This window comes from Stenella coeruleoalba (assembly GCF_951394435.1).
Source record: "Stenella coeruleoalba genome assembly, chromosome: 13".
Lineage (NCBI taxonomy): Eukaryota > Metazoa > Chordata > Mammalia > Artiodactyla > Delphinidae > Stenella > Stenella coeruleoalba.
The window spans coordinates 44,563,403-44,583,406 of record NC_137159.1 but is presented as its reverse complement, the minus strand read 5'-3'; the positions used below and the strand labels follow the sequence as shown (position 1 = coordinate 44,583,406).

The 20,004-nt window shown below is 38.0% G+C and overlaps 1 protein-coding gene across 1 annotated transcript in view; it reads left to right on the top strand.

The window, feature by feature from the left end:
- The window catches only part of EML6 (EMAP like 6), a 349,731-nt gene that overhangs the window by 232,690 nt on the left and 97,037 nt on the right, over positions 1–20,004 (top strand). Inside the window, exons 12-17 of the mRNA XM_079941576.1 lie at positions 2,830–2,997; positions 3,949–4,055; positions 7,330–7,448; positions 9,421–9,607; positions 11,605–11,710; positions 19,028–19,121. Of these exons, the coding sequence (XP_079797702.1) occupies positions 2,830–2,997; positions 3,949–4,055; positions 7,330–7,448; positions 9,421–9,607; positions 11,605–11,710; positions 19,028–19,121 (781 nt within the window). The remainder of the gene's footprint in view (positions 1–2,829; positions 2,998–3,948; positions 4,056–7,329; positions 7,449–9,420; positions 9,608–11,604; positions 11,711–19,027; positions 19,122–20,004) is intronic.

Sequence of the window (20,004 nt, the reverse complement as noted above, 5' to 3'; positions counted from 1 at the left end):
GTGTGTGTGTGTGTGTGTGTGTGTGTGTGTGTGTGTGTGTGTGTTTATAGTGGTAACAGAGTAGGAGGGGAAGGGGAAACTCCTAGTTTTTCTGTGATAAGTTTGAGGCACCTATTAGACATCCAAGTGGGCATAGCACACAAGCTGTCAGCACTCTTGGGAGACTTCAGGGTTGGAGATGAATGTTTGGCAGCTGAGGGAATATCAACAGTATTTAAAGTCAAGGAGAAAGAATCAATAGAGAGGAGATGAGGGCTGAGCCTTCCTTAGGGTCCAGAGAATAAAGGGGGGCCTTGTAGAGTCACTCAGTGTCCTAAGGAAAACCTTGGAAGAGATGGATGTGGCCTTCATTTTTTCAGTAAATATGTAAGTGCTATTCTAGAGGCTGGAGATATGTCAGTGAATAAAACAAGCACAAGTCCCTGGAGCTCTTGTTCTACTGAGGGGACCTAGTCAATAAACAAGACAATATAAACACATCTGATGGTGAGAAGTGCTGTGATGAAAAATAAAGCAAACAATGGGAGTAAAGAGCACTCAGGTCGGGCAGTGTAGTATTGCTGTTTTAAGTAGGATGGTCAAAGCAGGGCTCACTGATAGTTTCATTTGACTAGAAACCTGAAGGAGATAAGAGAAGCAGCCATTCAGAGATGCAGGGAAAGAGCATTCCAGACTAAGGGAACACAAGTGCAAAAGCCTAGAGGCAGAAGAGGGCCTGGCGTGCAAAAAGGCCAGTGAGCCTAGAGTAGAGCAAGGAGGGAGAGAGAGGAAGAATTATCAGAGAGATAAGGCCTAAATATTGATGACACTAATGCTTTTGCAGGTTCTACTTCCAGCCTCCCAATGGTGTATGAGCTAGCTATTGCTGTAAAACAAATTCCCCTCCCTCCCAAATTTAGCAGCTTAAATCAATAATAATTTATTTTCTCACAGTTTTGGAGGGTCAGGAATTCAGGAGCAGCTTAGCTGGCTGATTCTAGCTCCAGGTCTCTCATGAAGCTGCAGTCATCTGAAGGCTAGACTGAGGCCAAGGATCCACTTCCAAGATGCTCACTCACCTGGCTCTTGGCTGGAGGCCTCAGTTCCTTGCCATGTGAGCCTCTCCATAGGCTGCTTGAGTGTCCTTATCACTTGGTACCTAGAGATCCAAGAAAGAGCAAGGAGCATCTGCACTGCCTTTTATAACCTCCTCTTGGATGTCACATACCTTCATTTTTGGCATACTGTGTTTTGATTTGTATCAAATAATTTGTAGACATATTTTTTCCAGCTTTACTGAGATAAAATTGACAAATAATACTGTGTAAGTTTAAAGTATACAACATGGTGATTTCATATATGTGTATATGTTGTGAAATGATTACTACTTTAAAGTTAGTTAACATATCCATCACCTTAGTTAGTTATCCTGTGTGTGTGTGTGTGTGTGTGTGTGTGTGTAGTGAGAACATTTAAGATCTACTCTCTTGGCAACTTTCAAATATACGGTATTATTAACTACAGTCACCATAGGGTACATTAGATCCCCAGAACTTATTCATCTTATAACTGAAAGTGTATCTTTGACCAGCATCTCCCCATTTCCCCCTAGGTCCCTGATAACTGCAAATCTACCATGTGCTTTTATGAGTTTAACTTTTTTAAAAAATTGTGGACATTTTTTAAACAATTCCAAAGAGATGGGTTAAATCATCTCTGAGGAGGGTCTAAAGGTCAGGGCAGCAAAGAATAGCCCAACAAGATCTATAGAGATATGGGAAGAATATATATTTACTTCATAATCATTGAATTATCATCAGCCAGCATTTACAGTTGACCGGAGTTGCAATCTGTTTGACTTTATTAAATTACCAAAACTGATTTAGGAAACTCTTTGAAATGGGCATGGTTGCTTTTGAGACTCAAGTCCTTCCTTTCCCCTTCTGTGGCAGCATTCCCCCTGTCTTTTTATAATAAAACCTCACCTGGTCAGAACACGCTCTCAGAGAAGGGACATGTGGCAGTCATTTTCGCGTACATATAAATTTAAATCATTACCTCTCCAGTGGGTATTTAAATTTTAAACATGTGATACTTGAAGAGATGGCCTTTTCCCCCATTAAAGAGATTTCACTTAGAGGGGCTGTAATAGGTAGAAGTATTTCTGAAGGAGGGATGGTGTGCTTGTTGGCCCCAGAAATCTCTCACAGTCTTTGGGGTCCTAGGTCTCCACATGAGAAGATGGATCTTGCTTATTTCCATGAGGGCCTTTATGCTTCTATCTACTCACCATACACTGGAGACTTTGCTGCAGTTATTCAACCACAAATAGAAGTTCACATAGCTTTTCTGTTGCATTCACTACCTGGGGATGGTGTTTACTGAGTAAAGCGATCAATTTAAGAGAAAAAAAATTCATTCTCCCAACTCTACATCTACATGACCCCAAACAACAATTATACTCCCCCTGCCCCGCCGCAGAAGTATTTTCCATTTCCCAGTTAAAGGATTGCCTGTTGCATCTTGTATTTAAATAAGAATGTGTAAGATATTCATTCTTTAGCATTTATTTTCAGAATCAGTGAAGCAGTGGGTGTTATTTGGAACAGGTTCAGATGTGTCTTTAGACACAGGGCTTAAATTTTAAGACCCAGTTTTAGCTTAGTCCATACTGGAATGATTGAGATAGCTTTTGGAGCCTTTGATCGTTTGTTATTATATATAAGATTGAAATTATATTTTCTAATATACTTAAATCTTTTACTTTTCAACATGAATAGAATGTAATTTTTTAACCAACGGATTCTATTTTTTGCACAACTAATCTTCTCCTCAAAAATATCTTTTCAGGAGCCAAATTTAGAAAGTATGTGGGTCATTCTGCACATGTCACAAACGTCCGCTGGTCTCATGACTTTCAGTGGGTATTAAGCACAGGAGGGGCTGACCACTCGGTTTTCCAGTGGAGATTTATTCCAGAAGGTGTCAGCAATGGCCTGCTGGAAACAGCACCCCAGGGTAAAACCAGTAATAATTTTTCAACATCTATTTATTTTTCAATAAAAATATCAAAGAATGGTCTAACATCTCTTCTGAAGGTAAAGAGTTAAAGCTGTTTTGAAAAATTCGTTCCTACAGTAAATTTAACATTAAAAAAAAAGAACAGAAAAAGCTTTTGAGATATGGGCCACTTGAGTATGGGTCAGTTGGATAATTTCCTTCAAAGGATTTTGCTTATACCAAATGCAAGTTGAAGGTCTAAGGTTTACATGAAGAATTAACTTTTGAGAATAACACAAACAGATACATCTCGGCCTCCTTAGACTATTCTAACAGGTGGCGGGTCTGCTGGGTCAGGTGACAAGGTAACATTTGGAATAGAAGTTGCCTCCTGAACGGCATTCAGAGAACGGTCCACAATCAGGGCCACTGTGTTCCAGTTCAATGGATGTGTATAGTCCTTTAATTTACTGTGATGTTGGCAGGAATGATCATGTAATACGTGAGGAGATGTTCTTATTGGGAGGGGTTCTGCAGCCATTTTGACCATGGCAATTACCAGCATGGGTGGGCATGTTAACAGGCTAATGAGGATCTTTACTGAACTGAGTGGTTGGATTTCTTTCTGTCCCAGCCTTCTCCTTGGGAAAACTTAGCCCCCTGCCCGCCCCCTTTTTTCCCCTTTCAAAGCAAGATTTAAAACCCAAAGATCTGTTATCTAATAGAAGTGTGGAAATAGTGGGGGGAGTTATCCTAGTCTGGTAATACTCCTGAAAAGGGGGTTAGAGGTATGGTGAACTTAACGAAAAGATGGAAAAAAAAAGATGTTTTAAGAATCTACAACAAATGAAAACTATGGTGTAGTTATTTTTATTGACCTCAATAGGAGAGAAAAAAATTTTAAAATAAAAGTTTTAGCCATTTAAAGTCTCAGAATTTCTGCTTGTGTCTCACGGGGTGTTTCTGCAGAAGGTGGCTCCGATTCCTATAGTGAAGAATCTGATTCGGATTTATCTGACGTGCCGGAGTTGGATTCTGATATTGAGCAAGAAACTCAAATCAATTATGATCGCCAGGTCAGTAAACAGGGAGCCTCATGACAAATGCCTTTTAACCCCGAATCTTGATCTCATTGAATTTGGACATTGCACTAAAATTGGTTAATGCTTAGGCAGAAGAAAATCAAGAAAAGAATTAGGGAAATTGCCTACTTCTTATCTTTAAGTACAGATTTGAAATAAGGCATTCACTGGATCATATCAGTAAAAATTGTTAAGTAGAGGTAGTAGCAAATTTTCAAAACGGAACCCATGACAGTTTGGGTTTTCTGCCTTCCTAGCAGCTAAAACTTTAAAATATTTTTTACAGAAAAACGTGCAAGTAAGTTACAAGATTTTTCATTTTCTTAGCAGATCATTAAAGCATGTGTTTTCTTTATAGAATAGGTATCCCTGGAGGCATGGTAGTTTGCAAATGAGCTGTTGTCCTGATTCCTCTCTTAACTTATGGAGACCATTATCCATTTAATTAAAGTAAAAGCCCAAATACAATGCACATTATCCTTCCAGTCAGAAATCATCTTTAGTAGAAAAGTTGGACAATTACAACCAAATTTTTTGAAAATAGACACTTAATTTTAGCACTAAATTGTGTGTATTAAAGGGCGTAATCCTTCATTGGAATCTGGACAGGTATCACCTTCTTAATGGTGATAACCCTAGGGATTCTGTTTTCTTCCTAGTCATTTAACAGAGGTATGTGAAGCAGATTCCATACGTGAACATGGAGTGAATAAGATTTCAGACACAGCAACCGTCAGTGTTGCCCCATGGAAACTTACCACATAGGCCCGTGGCAGCTGCCATGTATCAAGTGTCTCTATGGGGCCACATCCTGTGCTTTACATACACCGAATTCAACCCAACAGTAACCCCTGAGAGGCTGAGTACTTTGCCCACATCCACATTGCCTGTAGTGGGTATGGGCTTCTCTCCAAAGTGCACATTGTGCGTGCTACTTGGCTTTGCCTCTACATAAGCTCTGAATGTACAACTTTTCAGATGATGACTTTTTTTCCCCAACCCATAATTGTCACTCACTGATTCAATATTTGAAAAATTAGGTTAGTACAAAAGTAGTCCAACTGATGGTTTAGGTTAACTTCAAGACTAAATCGGTTTGACTGTGTATTGTATTATGCTATAAAACTGCTAAAGATAAAGATTTGAAAGGAAATTATTAATATCATGCAAATATTACACCCTAATATCAAGGGGAAATGGAATTTAAGCAAAATAAACACACAATTTAGGGAAAAAGAAATGCAGTTTTTTTAGTTGGGATGTTTCTATTTAATAAAAATAGTGCTAGTAAAAGAATGAAAAGGAATGACTCAATTGAAATTCATGCCTAGGATTTATATATTCTCCCTGACATCTTACTTTCTAAAGCTTTCACCTAGATTATTTAATTCATGTTGTCTATATTTGATTCCTGAGTTGTTCCTGAGCAGGGAGTCTGTTCTACAGATGGGACTTTGAGGCCCACAGAGGTTATGAGACTTGTTCAAATAAGCGGTAGAAATGCCAAGACTAGAATTCAGTTCTCTAAAGTAGTTGATGAGCTGATGAAACCATCATGAATTCAGATGAATAATTATCATTAGATTTTAAAAGCTTAGTTCACTGCATCTGTAATAGACAAGGCAGTAGTGAGATATCTTCTGACTTCCGTTTTTTTTAAACGATTTTTGGTCAAATCCTAAATATGAATTTCATTATAATATTTTCATGATTTTTTTGTAATGTAGTTTGATTAAATGAAAACTTTCCTATATGAAGATGAGAAATTATGAATCGTATTTCATTTAAATGTGTTAAATTTATATCTCTTGATTGTAGGGTATAAATACATGATAGACAAAATTTTAGCTACATGATTTTATCTACATTTAAATTATCGAGAATGTTCTCTCAGCCAGCAGCACATTTTAGGTCCTAGGTTAGACCAAGAGCTTTGCTCTGTATCCCAGAGTCTGATCTGAAAGATTCATGAGGTCATGAAAGAAGGATAATTCCAAAGAGTGATCACCATGATTCATGTGGCCCACATTTTACACATTTCTGAATAATCAAGAGATTTCTTGCCTTAGAAGAAATCATAACGAAATATTTAAATTATATTTTATTGATAATTTTATTTAATAATTTCCTTTATTTATCAGAAAAGTAATATATTTTCTGGATATAAATTGATTTAGAAACATAATAGCAAAATTTTTTTTTAATTCTTTTAAATCCCAATGACTTAAAAGATATTTCAAGTTAGTTTTGTTCATTAGAAAAAAGTAAAATTCAATCTCATGTCTTATGTTCTCAATTTTGTTTGTCTTTTCAAAGAACCAACTCTTAGTTTTGTTAATCTTTTCTATTGTTTTCCTATTCTCTATTTCATGTATTTCTGCACTAATCTATGTTACTTCCTTTCTTCTGCTAACTTTGAACTTAGTGTCCAAACTAAGTCCAAACTTTTTTTCTAGTTCCTTGAGGTATAATATTAAGTTCTTTATCTGAGATCTTTCTTTTTCCTTAATGTATATGTTTATTAGCTACAAAATTTCCCCTGAGAAATGCTTTTGCTGTATCCTGTAAGTTCTGGTATGTTGCATTTCCATTTTCATTTGTGTCAAGATTTTTAAAAATTTCCTTTTTGATTTCTTCTTTGATCCATTAGTTGTTGAGGAGTGTGTTGATTTCTGCATATTTGTGACTTTCCCAGCTTTCTTCCTGTTACTTATTTCTAGTTTCATACTATAGTGGTCAGAAAATATACTTGATATAATTTCAGTCTTCTTAAATTTATTGAGCCTTGTTTTGTGGTCTAACATGATCTGTCCTAGAAAATGTTCCTTGTGTGCTTGAGAAGAATGTATGTTCTGCTGCTGATAGATGAAATGTTCTGTATTTGTTAAGATATTTGGTCTGTAGTATTGTTCAAATCTGCTGTTTCATTATTGATTCTCTGTCTGGATGATTAATCCGTTGTTGGGAGTGGGGTTTTACAGTTCCCAACTATTATTGTATTGATATTTATTTCTTCTTTTAGTTGTTAATATATGCTTTGTATATTTAGATGCTCTGATGTCAGGTGCATAAATATTTACCATTGTTATATCTTCTTGATGAGTTGACCCCTTTATCATTATATAATGCCCTTCTTTGTCTCTTGTGACCATTTTTAGCTTCTTATGTTTTCAAAAACTTGAGTTCCTGCAATTAAAGAGAATGTCAAGACATTAATATATTTGAAACCTGAAGAGTCTCTAACTAAATGTTTCTGTTACGCTTGAAGGTTTACAAAGAAGATCTACCTCAGCTAAAGCAACAAAGTAAAGAGAAAAACCATGCAGTGTCCTTCCTCAAACGAGAAAAGGCTCCTGAGGACAGCTTGAAACTCCAGTTCATACATGGGTGGGTGGTCTGTCACCAATCTTATCACCTTTTCGTCCTTCTTCTCAGTGTTACCCCAATTCAGGCTGGCTCTTCTCTCCAGTTTGCACTTACCTGTGGTTAATATTTTAACCACGGCTCTCTGTCCAGTTTTCTCAGTGTTCTATGGCCATCTCAGTGTGTGTATCTAGATTTTTCACACTTCATGTACTTTTGTGTTGCATGTGTTACTACCACTCATTGTTATTTCATTTTATTCTCTCCATCTCTGCTTCCTTTATCCCGTAACTCCTGCTCTATTCAGCTGGCTTTCCCAGGACAGTATTTCCTTCAAATGCTTTTGTTCACGTGTACCCCAAATAATTTTGAATTTTGAAAATCATGTACAACCTTCCACACTTTAAGTTAACATCTAAGCTTTTTCAACCTAAGCTTAAATGGTTGTGAAGAATATATCTTGTGTTTTATGAATACTCACATTATTTATTTAGATGGCTCCAGTGGAACCCAAATGCATAGATATTTGATTCCCATTATCATCAATATCGCAAATACATGAACTCATATTTCTATTCTACTTCTCCTACAGAATTTTACCCTAATATAATATTTTTATGCTTGTAAGTCTTTTATTGATTACCCTGTCATAACTTCAACAAGGAAAAAACGTATCTATATGGTCAATTTAAATTTAATTCTCCGTGACCATAAGTCTCTAACTCTGTGCTGTCTGGTACGATATCTACTTGTAGCCAACGATCACTTGAAATGTGGCTGGGCTGAATGTGCTCTATGTGGAAAATGCACACCAGAGTTTGAAGGCTTAGCATGAAAAAGAAATTTACCTCATTAAAATGTTTTATATTGATTACATGTGGACATGATAATATTTTGGACATAATGGGTTAAATGTTCTTAAGTTTCATCTGTTCCTTTTTTTTTAATGTGACAGTTAGAAAATTTTTCAATTACCTATGTGACTCACATAATAGTTCTGTTGGACAGTGCTACTCTAAGCATTAACAATTTTTTTCTGGATTTAATTATTGTTATAACTATTAGTAATAAATAGCTGGCCAAATCAACATAAATGTAGTACAAATTCTGATAGTTATTAAACATAAGTAATTTTATTGGAAAATTTCTTTTAATAAGATAGAATTGTTTCAATGAGTTCAGATATATGTGCATATATATCTCTTATTGCTAGAGGGTAACAGTTTAGCATTGAATCTATTCCAATTTTTCACTTTTTAATGTAAGCGCTAAGAAAGCTTATTCATATCTAGCTACTTAAGTAGATGAGAACAGAGGCAGTTTTATCACAGCAATGGTGATCAGTTCTTTAAACTCCTCTTTGTCATAGACCAAAAATATGTGGCGTGATTTTGATGTATCACACAAAAATGTAGTTTAGTGATCCATCAGCTAAGAATTCAGTTAAATCACTGTTCAAATTTGTTAAAAGCAAAGAATTGGAAGTCACTTGACTTGCAAAAGGATTTCTTACCCAGTTATTAGAGTTATTCACTTTCAACATCCATCCGCACTTGTACTTGTTTTGGTGTCCCTGGAAGGTTTGACATTCCAGGGTAATATACCATAGTAAGATTCCCGATGGATGAGAGGAATGACTTCCTAAATTGGGAGGAAGGCGATTAGGAAAGGGGAGGTGGGAAAGGAAAGCCAGTACCTCATCACAGGTGTGTTCTCAGACTGGTCAGTTTTAGGAGAAAGCACATATGGTACCTGAGGATCTGGAAATAGATTCTGTTAAAATTATCAGTGTCCATTTGCCTCTTAGAAAGTCATCACATGCCCTCAGAGGTCCTCATACCCCCACTGACGATCACTGTCCTAGGCAACTGTGGAGACACCTGGGTTCTGCTTGTCCATGTCCATATTAACATGTTAACTTTATCTTCTCACAACTTCTGCTCTGTTCATTCACTGTGCGTTCAACGACTGTGCATCTCTTGGACCTGTGCTTCAGCTATAGAGGCTATGATTGTAGAAACAATCTGTTCTACACACAAGCTGGAGAAGTGGTCTATCACATTGCTGCAGTTGCTGTTGTGTACAATAGGCAACAACACTCGCAGAGGCTGTACCTGGGACACGATGATGACATTCTCAGCTTGACCATCCATCCAGTGAAGGACTATGTGGCCACTGGGCAGGTATATATCTCTCCTGTAAGATGGGAGTTTAGCCAAAGAGAGAGAGGATTTAATTTTGAATTCAGCTTACATATGAGAAATTCAAGAAATACTTGGTAGAAATAAACCTAAGGCAGGAAGCTGAAAGTGCAGTGAATGCTGGATCATTTCATGATGGTGGGAGAGTCAACCAATACATTCCAGCACTTTTGGGAAGGCTTTGAGGGATTCTTATTCTCACATGATGATATCTATGAATAGGATTAGGTAAAACTAGAGTATTGTAAATTCCATGAAGTCTTAATGTATTTTCCTCATTACTGTTTACCCAGAACTTAGTATATCCTAGGTACTCAGTAAATGTTTATTGAATGAACCATCTTTTAATACTACTGTAACATCCAGTGTATAGTTATTTTTGTAAAAGTTAAAGTCATATGAACTGTGGCTAGTTTATTATACTTTAACCTTCAAAAAACTAAACTTTATATGAACCATTTTGGAATGCCAAACTTCGGATTGAGTCTATAATTGAAATGCTGCTCAAAATAGAGCCCTGTAGTCAATCATTTTGTGTGGAAAAGGAGGGGGATAGAAGTAAACTCAGTAAACAGAGAATCTGTTAAACTCAGATTTATTGTCTTGCTGGTAAAGCAATACTATTGTCAACAGTATTTTCAGTGTTGTGCTCTTTTCTACCAATGTATAGGTTACATTTTTGTTCAGTTTTATCATGGGCTTTTAACTGTAGGTAATACTTCACCTGATCCTCAACATCTAAGTGGCAAATTCCAAGAAAATTTTTGACCTTATGAAGGTCTTTTGACCTTATGAGACAACAAACTATTTCTGAGACTTGACATACAGGAGGTAAAAGTGTTTGAACAGGGTTTATAGCCTGATGTTCATGAGATCCCTGGATGAAACTGAGGGCCTGACGGGAGTCAACCCCCAGAAATGTCCATCTGGGGAGGAGAAGAGTTCGTAGCTCTTATATTTGTAAAAGGATTACAGTCCTCCAAAACGGAAGAGCCATTAATTGAAAAACTGGTTTGCTGCTCCTCCAACGGCAAATTAGACCATCTATTCTGATATTAAGTTTTATAAGTAATTGATCACTACTTTGCCTTTTCACTCTTTCCTGCCCCCTCCCCCTTTATTGTCTTTCTTAGAAACAGAAGATGCTTGATTCATGGGTGTCTAATAGTCTTCCTTTGAAAGAAAAAACAGAGATTGGTTCTTTACATAAACCCCTGAGGAGTTACCACACTCCATACTGTAATTGGGAGGCAGACCAGTATGCCAATAGCCACTCCAGGGGTAACTTAGCCTCCATAGGCCAGTGTAGGAGTTGGCCAGACTCTGCTCAGTTATGTGCATGGCTTTATGTCCCATTTTCCCTTTTAGAGTCATCATACCCAAAAGGGTTTTTTCCCCCTATGCATTATAAGTGAGGAAAACCACTTTAGTATTACAGTTTTCTCTGTTGTTGGGAATTGGTATGATAGAAGCTTGTGTCCCCTTGAGGAGAAGCCACCTTAATGACAGAGAGTTAAGCCATGAAACTTTCATTTCCCAGGGGGAGAAGTAGGGTCAGGCCTTCTTGAGGCGGGTAAATAATTGAGGTGGGTAAAAGAGCTCTGAGGATAGTGCCATGAAAACATACAGCTGAGTGGAATCATGTGTGGAGTTGAGAAGGCAGAAGGGAAGGGTAGAACTAACTGACAGAAACAAAGCACAGTGGACGTTTGAGCTAGTTTTAAATATCCCTTAACTGGGAGCCATGTACCAGGTTAGATTCTGCTGGCACCCACCTTGATGCCAGAACAAGACCCTTAGACCCTGTGCCTCAGTTTCCTCATCTGGAAAACAGTGGAGTTGGACCAGATGGTTTCCCAGGGTCTTCCTACTCTCCAAATGTGTGGGTTTTGATTTCTGAGCAGCACTTGACTCTAAGGAACAAAATCATTCTTATTATAGTTTATAATTAGTTAATAACACTCATCCTGTAATTTAAGGTTGGGAGAGATGCTGCTATTCATGTGTGGGACACACAGACTCTAAAATGTTTGTCACTGTTGAAAGGACAACATCAGAGAGGAGTGTGTGCGCTCGATTTTTCAGGTAAGCACCAGTTTGCCACTGGAGTCATTGACAGATGCTTCCATATTTACTTTGGGTTTGTTTTTTTTTAAAAAAAGATCCTTTTATTTAGTTTAGTCCTGCTTGTAAGGAGGTAAGCCCTTCATCTGTCAGCTACCCAGCCTTAGACTGGAAATCAGATGTGTGAATGTGATCACACCTCCTTTCCTCATCTTCCTCATTTTCTCTCTCCCAACTCGTTACCCAGAGCTCACACTGTATTCTGCATTTGCTTGAGAGATGTGAAATCCAGAGCAGCTGTTACCATTGAAAGACTTAGTTGCAAATGTCTGGCAGTGACTCAGAACATCAGTTTCATCTCTCCAAATAAGTGGGAACACAGCACCTGTGATTTAAAATGTAAAGAACTAGAGCGAGGGGTGCAAATTCTCTGCAAAGGTCCACTTTACAACACTGGTGTTTTGGAAATAAAATTTCATATTGAAAAATTAGAACTGAAGTTTCCATCTCCTTAATTTAAAATTTTAACACTGTGCTGTTAAAAAAAATACTAACTTATAATTTTCTTTAGAATAAAACCATTTCTTTATGCTAGAATTGAAGAATGAGGGCCTATCGCAGAAGGTGTTTTTAACCTAGAAATTTTTAATAACCCCAATGTAGATATTAGATCTGTAGAAAAAATTTCTAAACTTTCTACAGAAAACTGATTCTGTAATTTCCTTTTTCTAAATTTCGTTCAAATGTTTAATATGTGCAATGTGTATAATATTGGTTGTTAAATTCCATTTCACAACCCCAGTCTCTCTCTTATGTACCTCCCTCTCTACTCTCCTAGTTCAGGCCCGAACTTCCTCTAGTCTGTGCATGGTGGTTATGCTGGTCTCTGATTCCATCCCCACTTTGTCCAGTCCATCCTGCCCATTTCTGGAGTCTTCTGGAAGTGCAATTACATTGCTACCACATAGACTCCCCTTGGTTGACTGACTCAGGGCTGAGCCCATGTTTGGACATTCATGGCCTTCTATGATCTGGCCTCAACCTTCCTTTGCAGTGTTTTCACCCACTAACCCACTCGTGCTCCTTTCCGTCTACCTAACTGTAGAACCTAAATGCATTCCTGTCCTTTTTGCCTGTGTTCCTTTGCTCATGCTGTTACCATGTGTCTGTTCAAGTCCAACCATCCTTTAAGACCAAGCTCAAAGTTTTCTCCTCCATCCTTCCAGGGAGAAATGTCCTGTCCCTTCTTCTGTATCCCTTAGCCCATTTGTTGTCATTGCTCTTGTGGTACCTGTTAGAGTCTATGTGGTACAGTAGTTATGTGTCTTAGCAGCTCCTATGCCCTTCTCAGACAGTAAACTACTCATCTAGCCCATCTCTCTGTTCCCCACTGCACATGCTGTAGAGACACAGAAGCTACTCCAAAAACGTGAATGAATGAATGAATGAATGAAGTTTTGCTTAATGCTCTCTGTCTTGCCTTTCACTACTGCTACTAGAACTTCACATTGTAAACCATCTTTGGATGAAAGTTATCTTTATTCTCTGACCAATCACATGGTACAGATTTGTGTGAGTGTGTCACACGCTTATTCTCATATGCTGTAACCTACTATACAAATCTGAGTTGTTATATCACTATTAGAAGTTATTCAATACTTTGGTTATTGAATTAGTAAAAATCAAACCTAAATTGTTCATACTCTACGCTGGTGGGCATGTGAGGTACATGAGGCATGAGGAGCAAGGAAGAGAGAATTACTTGGCTACCACCTGCCAGTTGAAGGCCCAGATAATGCACCTGATAAACGGTGAATACAAAGTCCTAAACTTCCAGGAGTTTGATGTACATACAACTTTCATAAGTGTACCATGTATCCTTGATAAAGCAGTAAAATCTAAAATGAAACTATAATTTGAGTTCAAATAAGATTCTATTCCAAAGATGTGAATGGATTTCTGCTTTTTTTTTTATTTTAACAGTTCTACCTGATGGCTGAACTGTGTTCTTTTCCTAAATTAACTTGCTAGCGGATACACATGTGTATACTTAATATAAAAATTATATTAATCAGTATGTTCTAGAAGAGTGGTAAGACACCCATTAAATAAAATAATAAAACCTAAATGTGCACTAGGTTATGGAGACTCTCATATTCATATTGTCAGCAACTTTGCAAATTGACTCAATAATTCTAGTAGACAATTTGGCACTGTTTAACAAAAGCTATAATTCAAAATGACAAGTATGTGGACCATGTGTATTTCATACACATTTCTATGTATCAAGTTAAGAAAAAAAGTAGAACTCAAAGTATCTACTCACTGATTTCAACTGAAATGTGTGTATGTGTATTAATGTATAAACAGTGGCAGGAAATTTAGAATACTAGAAATAGAATTCAATAATCATCAGATTATTTTTTCTAGAGAATTGAATAAATTTTTGGTTTTTAAATTTAGGAAAATCAGAAGAACCAACTCATGCTGAATACGTTTAGAGAAGAGATTAGAGGAATGTTGATCAAAAACATTGATTATGAGGCAAGTTAGTAGCAATAAGCTGGTACCCAGTAACTTGATCTCTGCATTTCTGAGAGCTTCCGTCTCTTCTGGGCTTAGTGGTTTTATAAAAGGAAGATCGAGAAATTAGCTGCACTTAGAAATCTTCCCCTCGTAAGGCAGCCCCTTACGTCATTGCCCGGGATAGAGAAACCAGGCACTCTGGAAGAGGCCGAGAAGCTGATTCTGTCACTGCTTCTAATTCCCATTTTGGGAAAATAAAGAAATGCCCAGATATAAAATACTTTCTGCATAAAAAGGATATTTCAGTTTTAACAATACATTCTCTATTCCCCAGATAATAGTCACTAAGGAAGCGCCCATTTATGCAGCAAATGTGGGGTTTTTTTGTTTTGTTTTTTGTTTTTTGCGGTACGCAGGCCTCTCACTGCTGTGGCCTCTCCCATTGCGGAGCACAGGCTCCAGACGCGCAGGCTCAGCGGCCATGGCTCACGGGCCCAGCCGCTCCACGGCACGTGGGTTCTTCCCGGACCAGGTCATGAACCCGTGTCCCCTGCATCGGCAGGCGGACTCTCAACCACTGCGCCACCAGGGAAGCCCCGAATGTGGTATTTTTGATTGTGGAAAATTATATTTTTGTCTCAGAGTTGAAATACGATGTTAATTTATAAATGGCAGAAAGGAAGCTAGGTGATAGTTTGAGAAGGCGCTAACATTAAGGACCATTCAGGAAGTAAGGAAGTATGTACTGTGTTTGATCCATCACCGTGTATGGTTACATGCAGATGAACTGTGGTCGATTGATCTTTGTGGTCTCTATGGCCCTACTGAAGGTGTGACCTGAAGCCTCTTTGGTTTAATTTATATTGATAGTAGTACCTTGTGTTATAATGATATAGCTTTAGTCTTAAACAGATGCCTGCACCACTTTATAGGCCAAGAATGTAGATACAGAGAGTCTGGTTGTATGGCTGCGGTAAAAGTCAGACAGTGGCAGATCCAGAGCGAGGACCCAGGTCTCCTGGCTCTCAGTCCCGTGAGAAAGCCACCAGGCCTGGGGCCGTCAGCTGGTGGAAGCCGTGCCGGCTGTGCTCTCCCTCTCGGTCCTCCTGCCCTTTCCTGCCCCTGCCCTCCGCCAGGGCTGGTGTAAACTTTTAGCATGAGAGTCGTACCTGGACCACTCATTGTGCCCCCCTACTTCCTCACTCCTTCTACCCGATGGCCAGTGCCTCCAGCTGCCTCCACCCCCGCTCTCCAGTGTAAATGTGGTGTGGGCATGGTGGTGCATAGAGGCTGCCACGTGCAACAGCACCCTCGTGAAAAGAGACCCCTGTCCTAGAACAGCCATGAGTCAAACACTTTCATGAGCAGGAGTATCTATCCCTTCTTTTTGGATGCTTGCAGTAAAGTGAGGAGTTCAAGTCAGAATGCTGAAAGAGAAGATGATTTAGGTTTCCCAGTTTAACCACGTAAACAGGACACCTACATTGGTTATTACCTAGCTGGTGGCCCCATCTGAGTGCCTCAGCGTATCTCCACACCCACCTGTCTCTTACACGTCAGCTCATCTTGGGGGGTGTTGTGGAAACCTGCCGATAACAGAAAGAAATTAGAGAAAGAGATTGTCATGGAAATACAAAGCGGGCAAATGATGTGAAAACTAGACAGCAGATAAGCAGTTACACCTAGGACTTTAGATTAATCTATTCTTGCCACTCTTCCAAAGCAAACAAAAAAGATGACATTTTTAATCAAAAACATTTCTAACAACATAACCCATACCTCTAAATTATGTCAACTAGAAAGAATGAATTTATATTGTGTTACTTAATTGAGCAACTCGTTGTGGATTTATTTTCACTGTCTGGGGAAAACAGAGCCGTCTTTGCTTCTGTACTTGCAGACAGGAAAGTGCTTCCACATGAACAGAAAACCAATTAGAAAGGGAAATGTTCAGATATAAATATATTCTAGCCTAAATATCATCCTCATATTTTTAAAAACCTTCATTGAATAATACTGATTTCCACAAGGGCACATCTAAGACTAGTGTGATTTCATTGTGTCGGTTCCAAAAACCTATGCATTTTTTATGAGCCCTGAATACAGGACCAACTTGTAATTATCTGAGTAAGATATTTCTCTTTCTAATTTGCCCTTTACTGTTGACATTAAGCTCCTTAGAATTATTTCTGGACTATGTCACAAAATATCCATAATTAATACATACTGTGACTGGAAAGATTTGAAAGGACATTACTTAAACCCTAAAAATATGGTTGAAAATCAAAAACTCTGACTAAATGGTCAAGGAACAATGGATTTTCAAAGCTAAGATCAAGCCTCTGTGAGGGGAAACAAAAACTCAGAAAAAGTTAAAGATAGCCAATTATATTTCCAAACTGTGTGGTATGTAGAAATTGCCCACACCTGCAGAATTCAAGAAACAGTCACCATCCTAAAGAAGAGGTATGGTTGTTGAGGCACCTCTAGATTTGTTCTGCTGCTTCATTGTTACTCATAGTCACAAACTGGGGTAGAAAGGTGGTATAACTGGGAAGACAAGCTGATGGGGCCTTGCAGAAATTCCAATAAAAAGAAGCAAAAAAAAAAAAAAAAAATCAACTTACTCTGAGGACTTCTTCAAAAGACATAAAATGTAAAAAAAAAAAAAAAACCTATCATTTAAAATGTGTGGATGTTTGCATTCTAAGAAAGACATACTAATATAGCTACACAGGTTACAAAAGAAAACAAAATGTAGAATTAACAAATGCAAAAAAAAAAAGAGACACTGAATATCTGTGCAGTGCTTTTGATTAAAATTTTTATATAACAGAATATTCCCATTCCCTCTGCACCATCCGTAGGCATATTCCATTTTTATCTCCCAGTATCATCAGAATTCATTGAAAACCATCTCAGTACGAGGATCATGTTGGAAATGTGATACAAGTACTGTAAGTCTTAAATAAGAGTTTAGGATCTAAAAAGGGAGAGAGAACTCTCTAATAAAAATAAAATCACCAAATACAGAGACATGCTAATATGGAAATGTAACCAGGCCACACCAAGAGGTACAGGAAAAGTGATGTTGCTGGTAATGAATCGGAAGTCATCACCAGTCCCTTCTCCCAAATGCATGAAAAGACACGGGGCACAATTTAAAGCCTGGTAACATTTAAGCATAAAGACATATTGTGATTGAGAAGACACATTTGTTTATAATACTCACCTGGTGGTGATTTAGGCCTTTGTCAAAGTGTTAATGTCTTCACCTACTGTAGTCTAGGAGCTTCAAAGGGTTAATGTAACTTTCAAATCCTTGCCTCATACTTGGTGGTAGTAGAGGATTGGGGAGGATTTGGTTTGTTAAGCCAGGCTCTTACTCTCCTTTTTCCTCCAGAAAAGGAGCAGACTATGGTTCCCAGTTGGTCGGGGGAGGGTCTCTGGAACAAGTAAGGGCACCCAAGGGTTGGGCGTTAGTTAAGCAGCATTTGGGGAGGGTCACCAGATATAGCAAATAAAAATACAGGAGGCCCAATTAAATTGGAATTTCAGATAAGCAACAAATAATTTCTTAGTACAAGTATGTCCCATGCAATATAATTGCATGCAATATAACATTGCAAAGGACATACTTGTACTAAGAAATTATTCATTGCTTATCTGAAATTCCAATTTGACTAGGCTCCTTTATTTTCCCTGGCAATCCTAATTTGGCATCTACCCCAGGGCTGTCTTTGAAAATACCAGTTGAAACCCTGAGTGGGCTGTGGAAAACGGTTTATCACATACTCATGTTTCTTTACCCTAAGGCCATTGGCTGTGTGTGGCCGGAGAATACACCCTGCTAAACTGAGCCTTGGTGAGCTTGGCCAGCCGTCTCCTAGCCCACTCCAGGCTAGGGAGGAACTGCTGACCTGAGATGTTTCTCCTGTGAAGCTTTGTGAGGAGGCAGCAAAGGAAAGACTTACTGACTGTACCTCTTCTTCTGTCTTGAAATGAGAAAGCAAATTAACTATTTTGATTTCAAATTCATTTACATATCATATATATTTTTTTATTTTGGAAAACAACCTGTCTGAATTATTGATAGTGTTATAAATAATATTTAATACTAAGGGAAAATGTTCATCATATAACAAGTAAAAACAATAAGTAATAGTATGTTCATTATGATCCTGGTTTTGTCTTTTCAAAGCACATTTAGGTAGAGAAACTGATAAGGATATATATCAAATGTAGGCCTAGAAATTTGGATGATTTTTAAATTTTCTTTGTCGCTATCATCTTAATGTTCTACAACAAGCATATTACATTTGAAATAGGAAAACTAAGACATTAAGATTTTTTTTAATTATAAAGTCATCTTTTGAAAGAATTTTCCAAGTTAGTTTCTATGATGCTCTTATTTTGGAGGGTTGAACAGAACCAGTTGGTTTTTTTTAGAGCGCAATAGACTGAGTCACAAAGTTAAATGGCTCTTCTAGTAAATGTCATGAGATTTGTCTGACACAAAATAAACAAGGTTTTGGTGACTTACCTGAGAAGCTCCCCCCAGCCCTGTGTCTCAGATTGGAATGTTGGGTCAGCGATTTAATTCAGCAACCAGTTATTATACATTGAGAACCTCCGCTATTAGTAGTTATGCACTTCATTTAGTGAGGTCCCCTTAGTGTATTATTCTCCTAATGTATTTGAGCCTAAATAATATTCTTAAGATCAATTTCTTGTTCCTCTTTACAGTATATAAAATGTTGTGGTTTTTCATTGAGAAATGAGTCATTTGACATTTGTGTTGTTTTCATACAGCCGATGGAAAATGTCTGGTGTCGGTTGGTTTAGACGATTTTCACAGTATTGTATTTTGGGACTGGAAAAAGGGAGAAAAGATAGCCACCACCAGGTAAGAAGCTGCCGAGGTCTTAACGGCATCCTGCCAATGATCACACTGCAGTAAAAGTTAATAGTTTGCATTTTCTGGTAAGATTTCATCTTCAAACTCAGATGAAGTTCCCATAGAAAGCTTAACACCTAAGTAAAAACATATTGTAATATTTCATGGTGACAAACCTGACATAGAGGAATTAATGTTTCTTTCAGGCAATTGGAAAATTCTGAAATCCTTTCCAGAGAGTTATTCATCACTTTGCTTTTAGTAATATATGCATTATCTATATCAATGCTTCTTCCCAGCAGTAGGAAAGCAGCTTTCCTCAGACTTGTGCCTTGCCCCTTGTTTTTCCACTATCTTAGCATCTAGTGAAGGACTGTCAATGTCACTGGAGTCAGAAGTTCCACTTGTCATGAGGCTGCAGCATGCAAGAAAGGAGGCCTGGCGTGTGCACCTGCCACTCGCTTTCAAAGCAGGCAAATTGTTGCCCTAATCTCCCCATCTTATAAATAGACCTTCCAAGACCACCTGCTATTTATAGGCCACCTGTCCTCCCTTGCCCCAGCCTCCCTCCCTGCTGAATCAGCCCTAAGTCTGAACACTACTTTCCACTCCTGCTTACATTGGTCTTAGCTGTTTGCCCAGCCATAGTCGGAGGTCAAAATAGTTGGCCGCCAAGGCCCAGCAATACAATTTGTTGCCCAAGGCATGTTATCAGTTTCTCTCTCTACTGGTTCTTCCCTGCGTAAACCAACTTCCTTTTTATCTGGCACCATAAAATCATTTTTAGGTTAATGACTTTGAACCCGAATATTCACTTTTTAAATTGATATTTTAAATTATATAGGAAAAAAAGTGTTTTTTGGCAATTTGATTTAATGAATGAAAACCTATA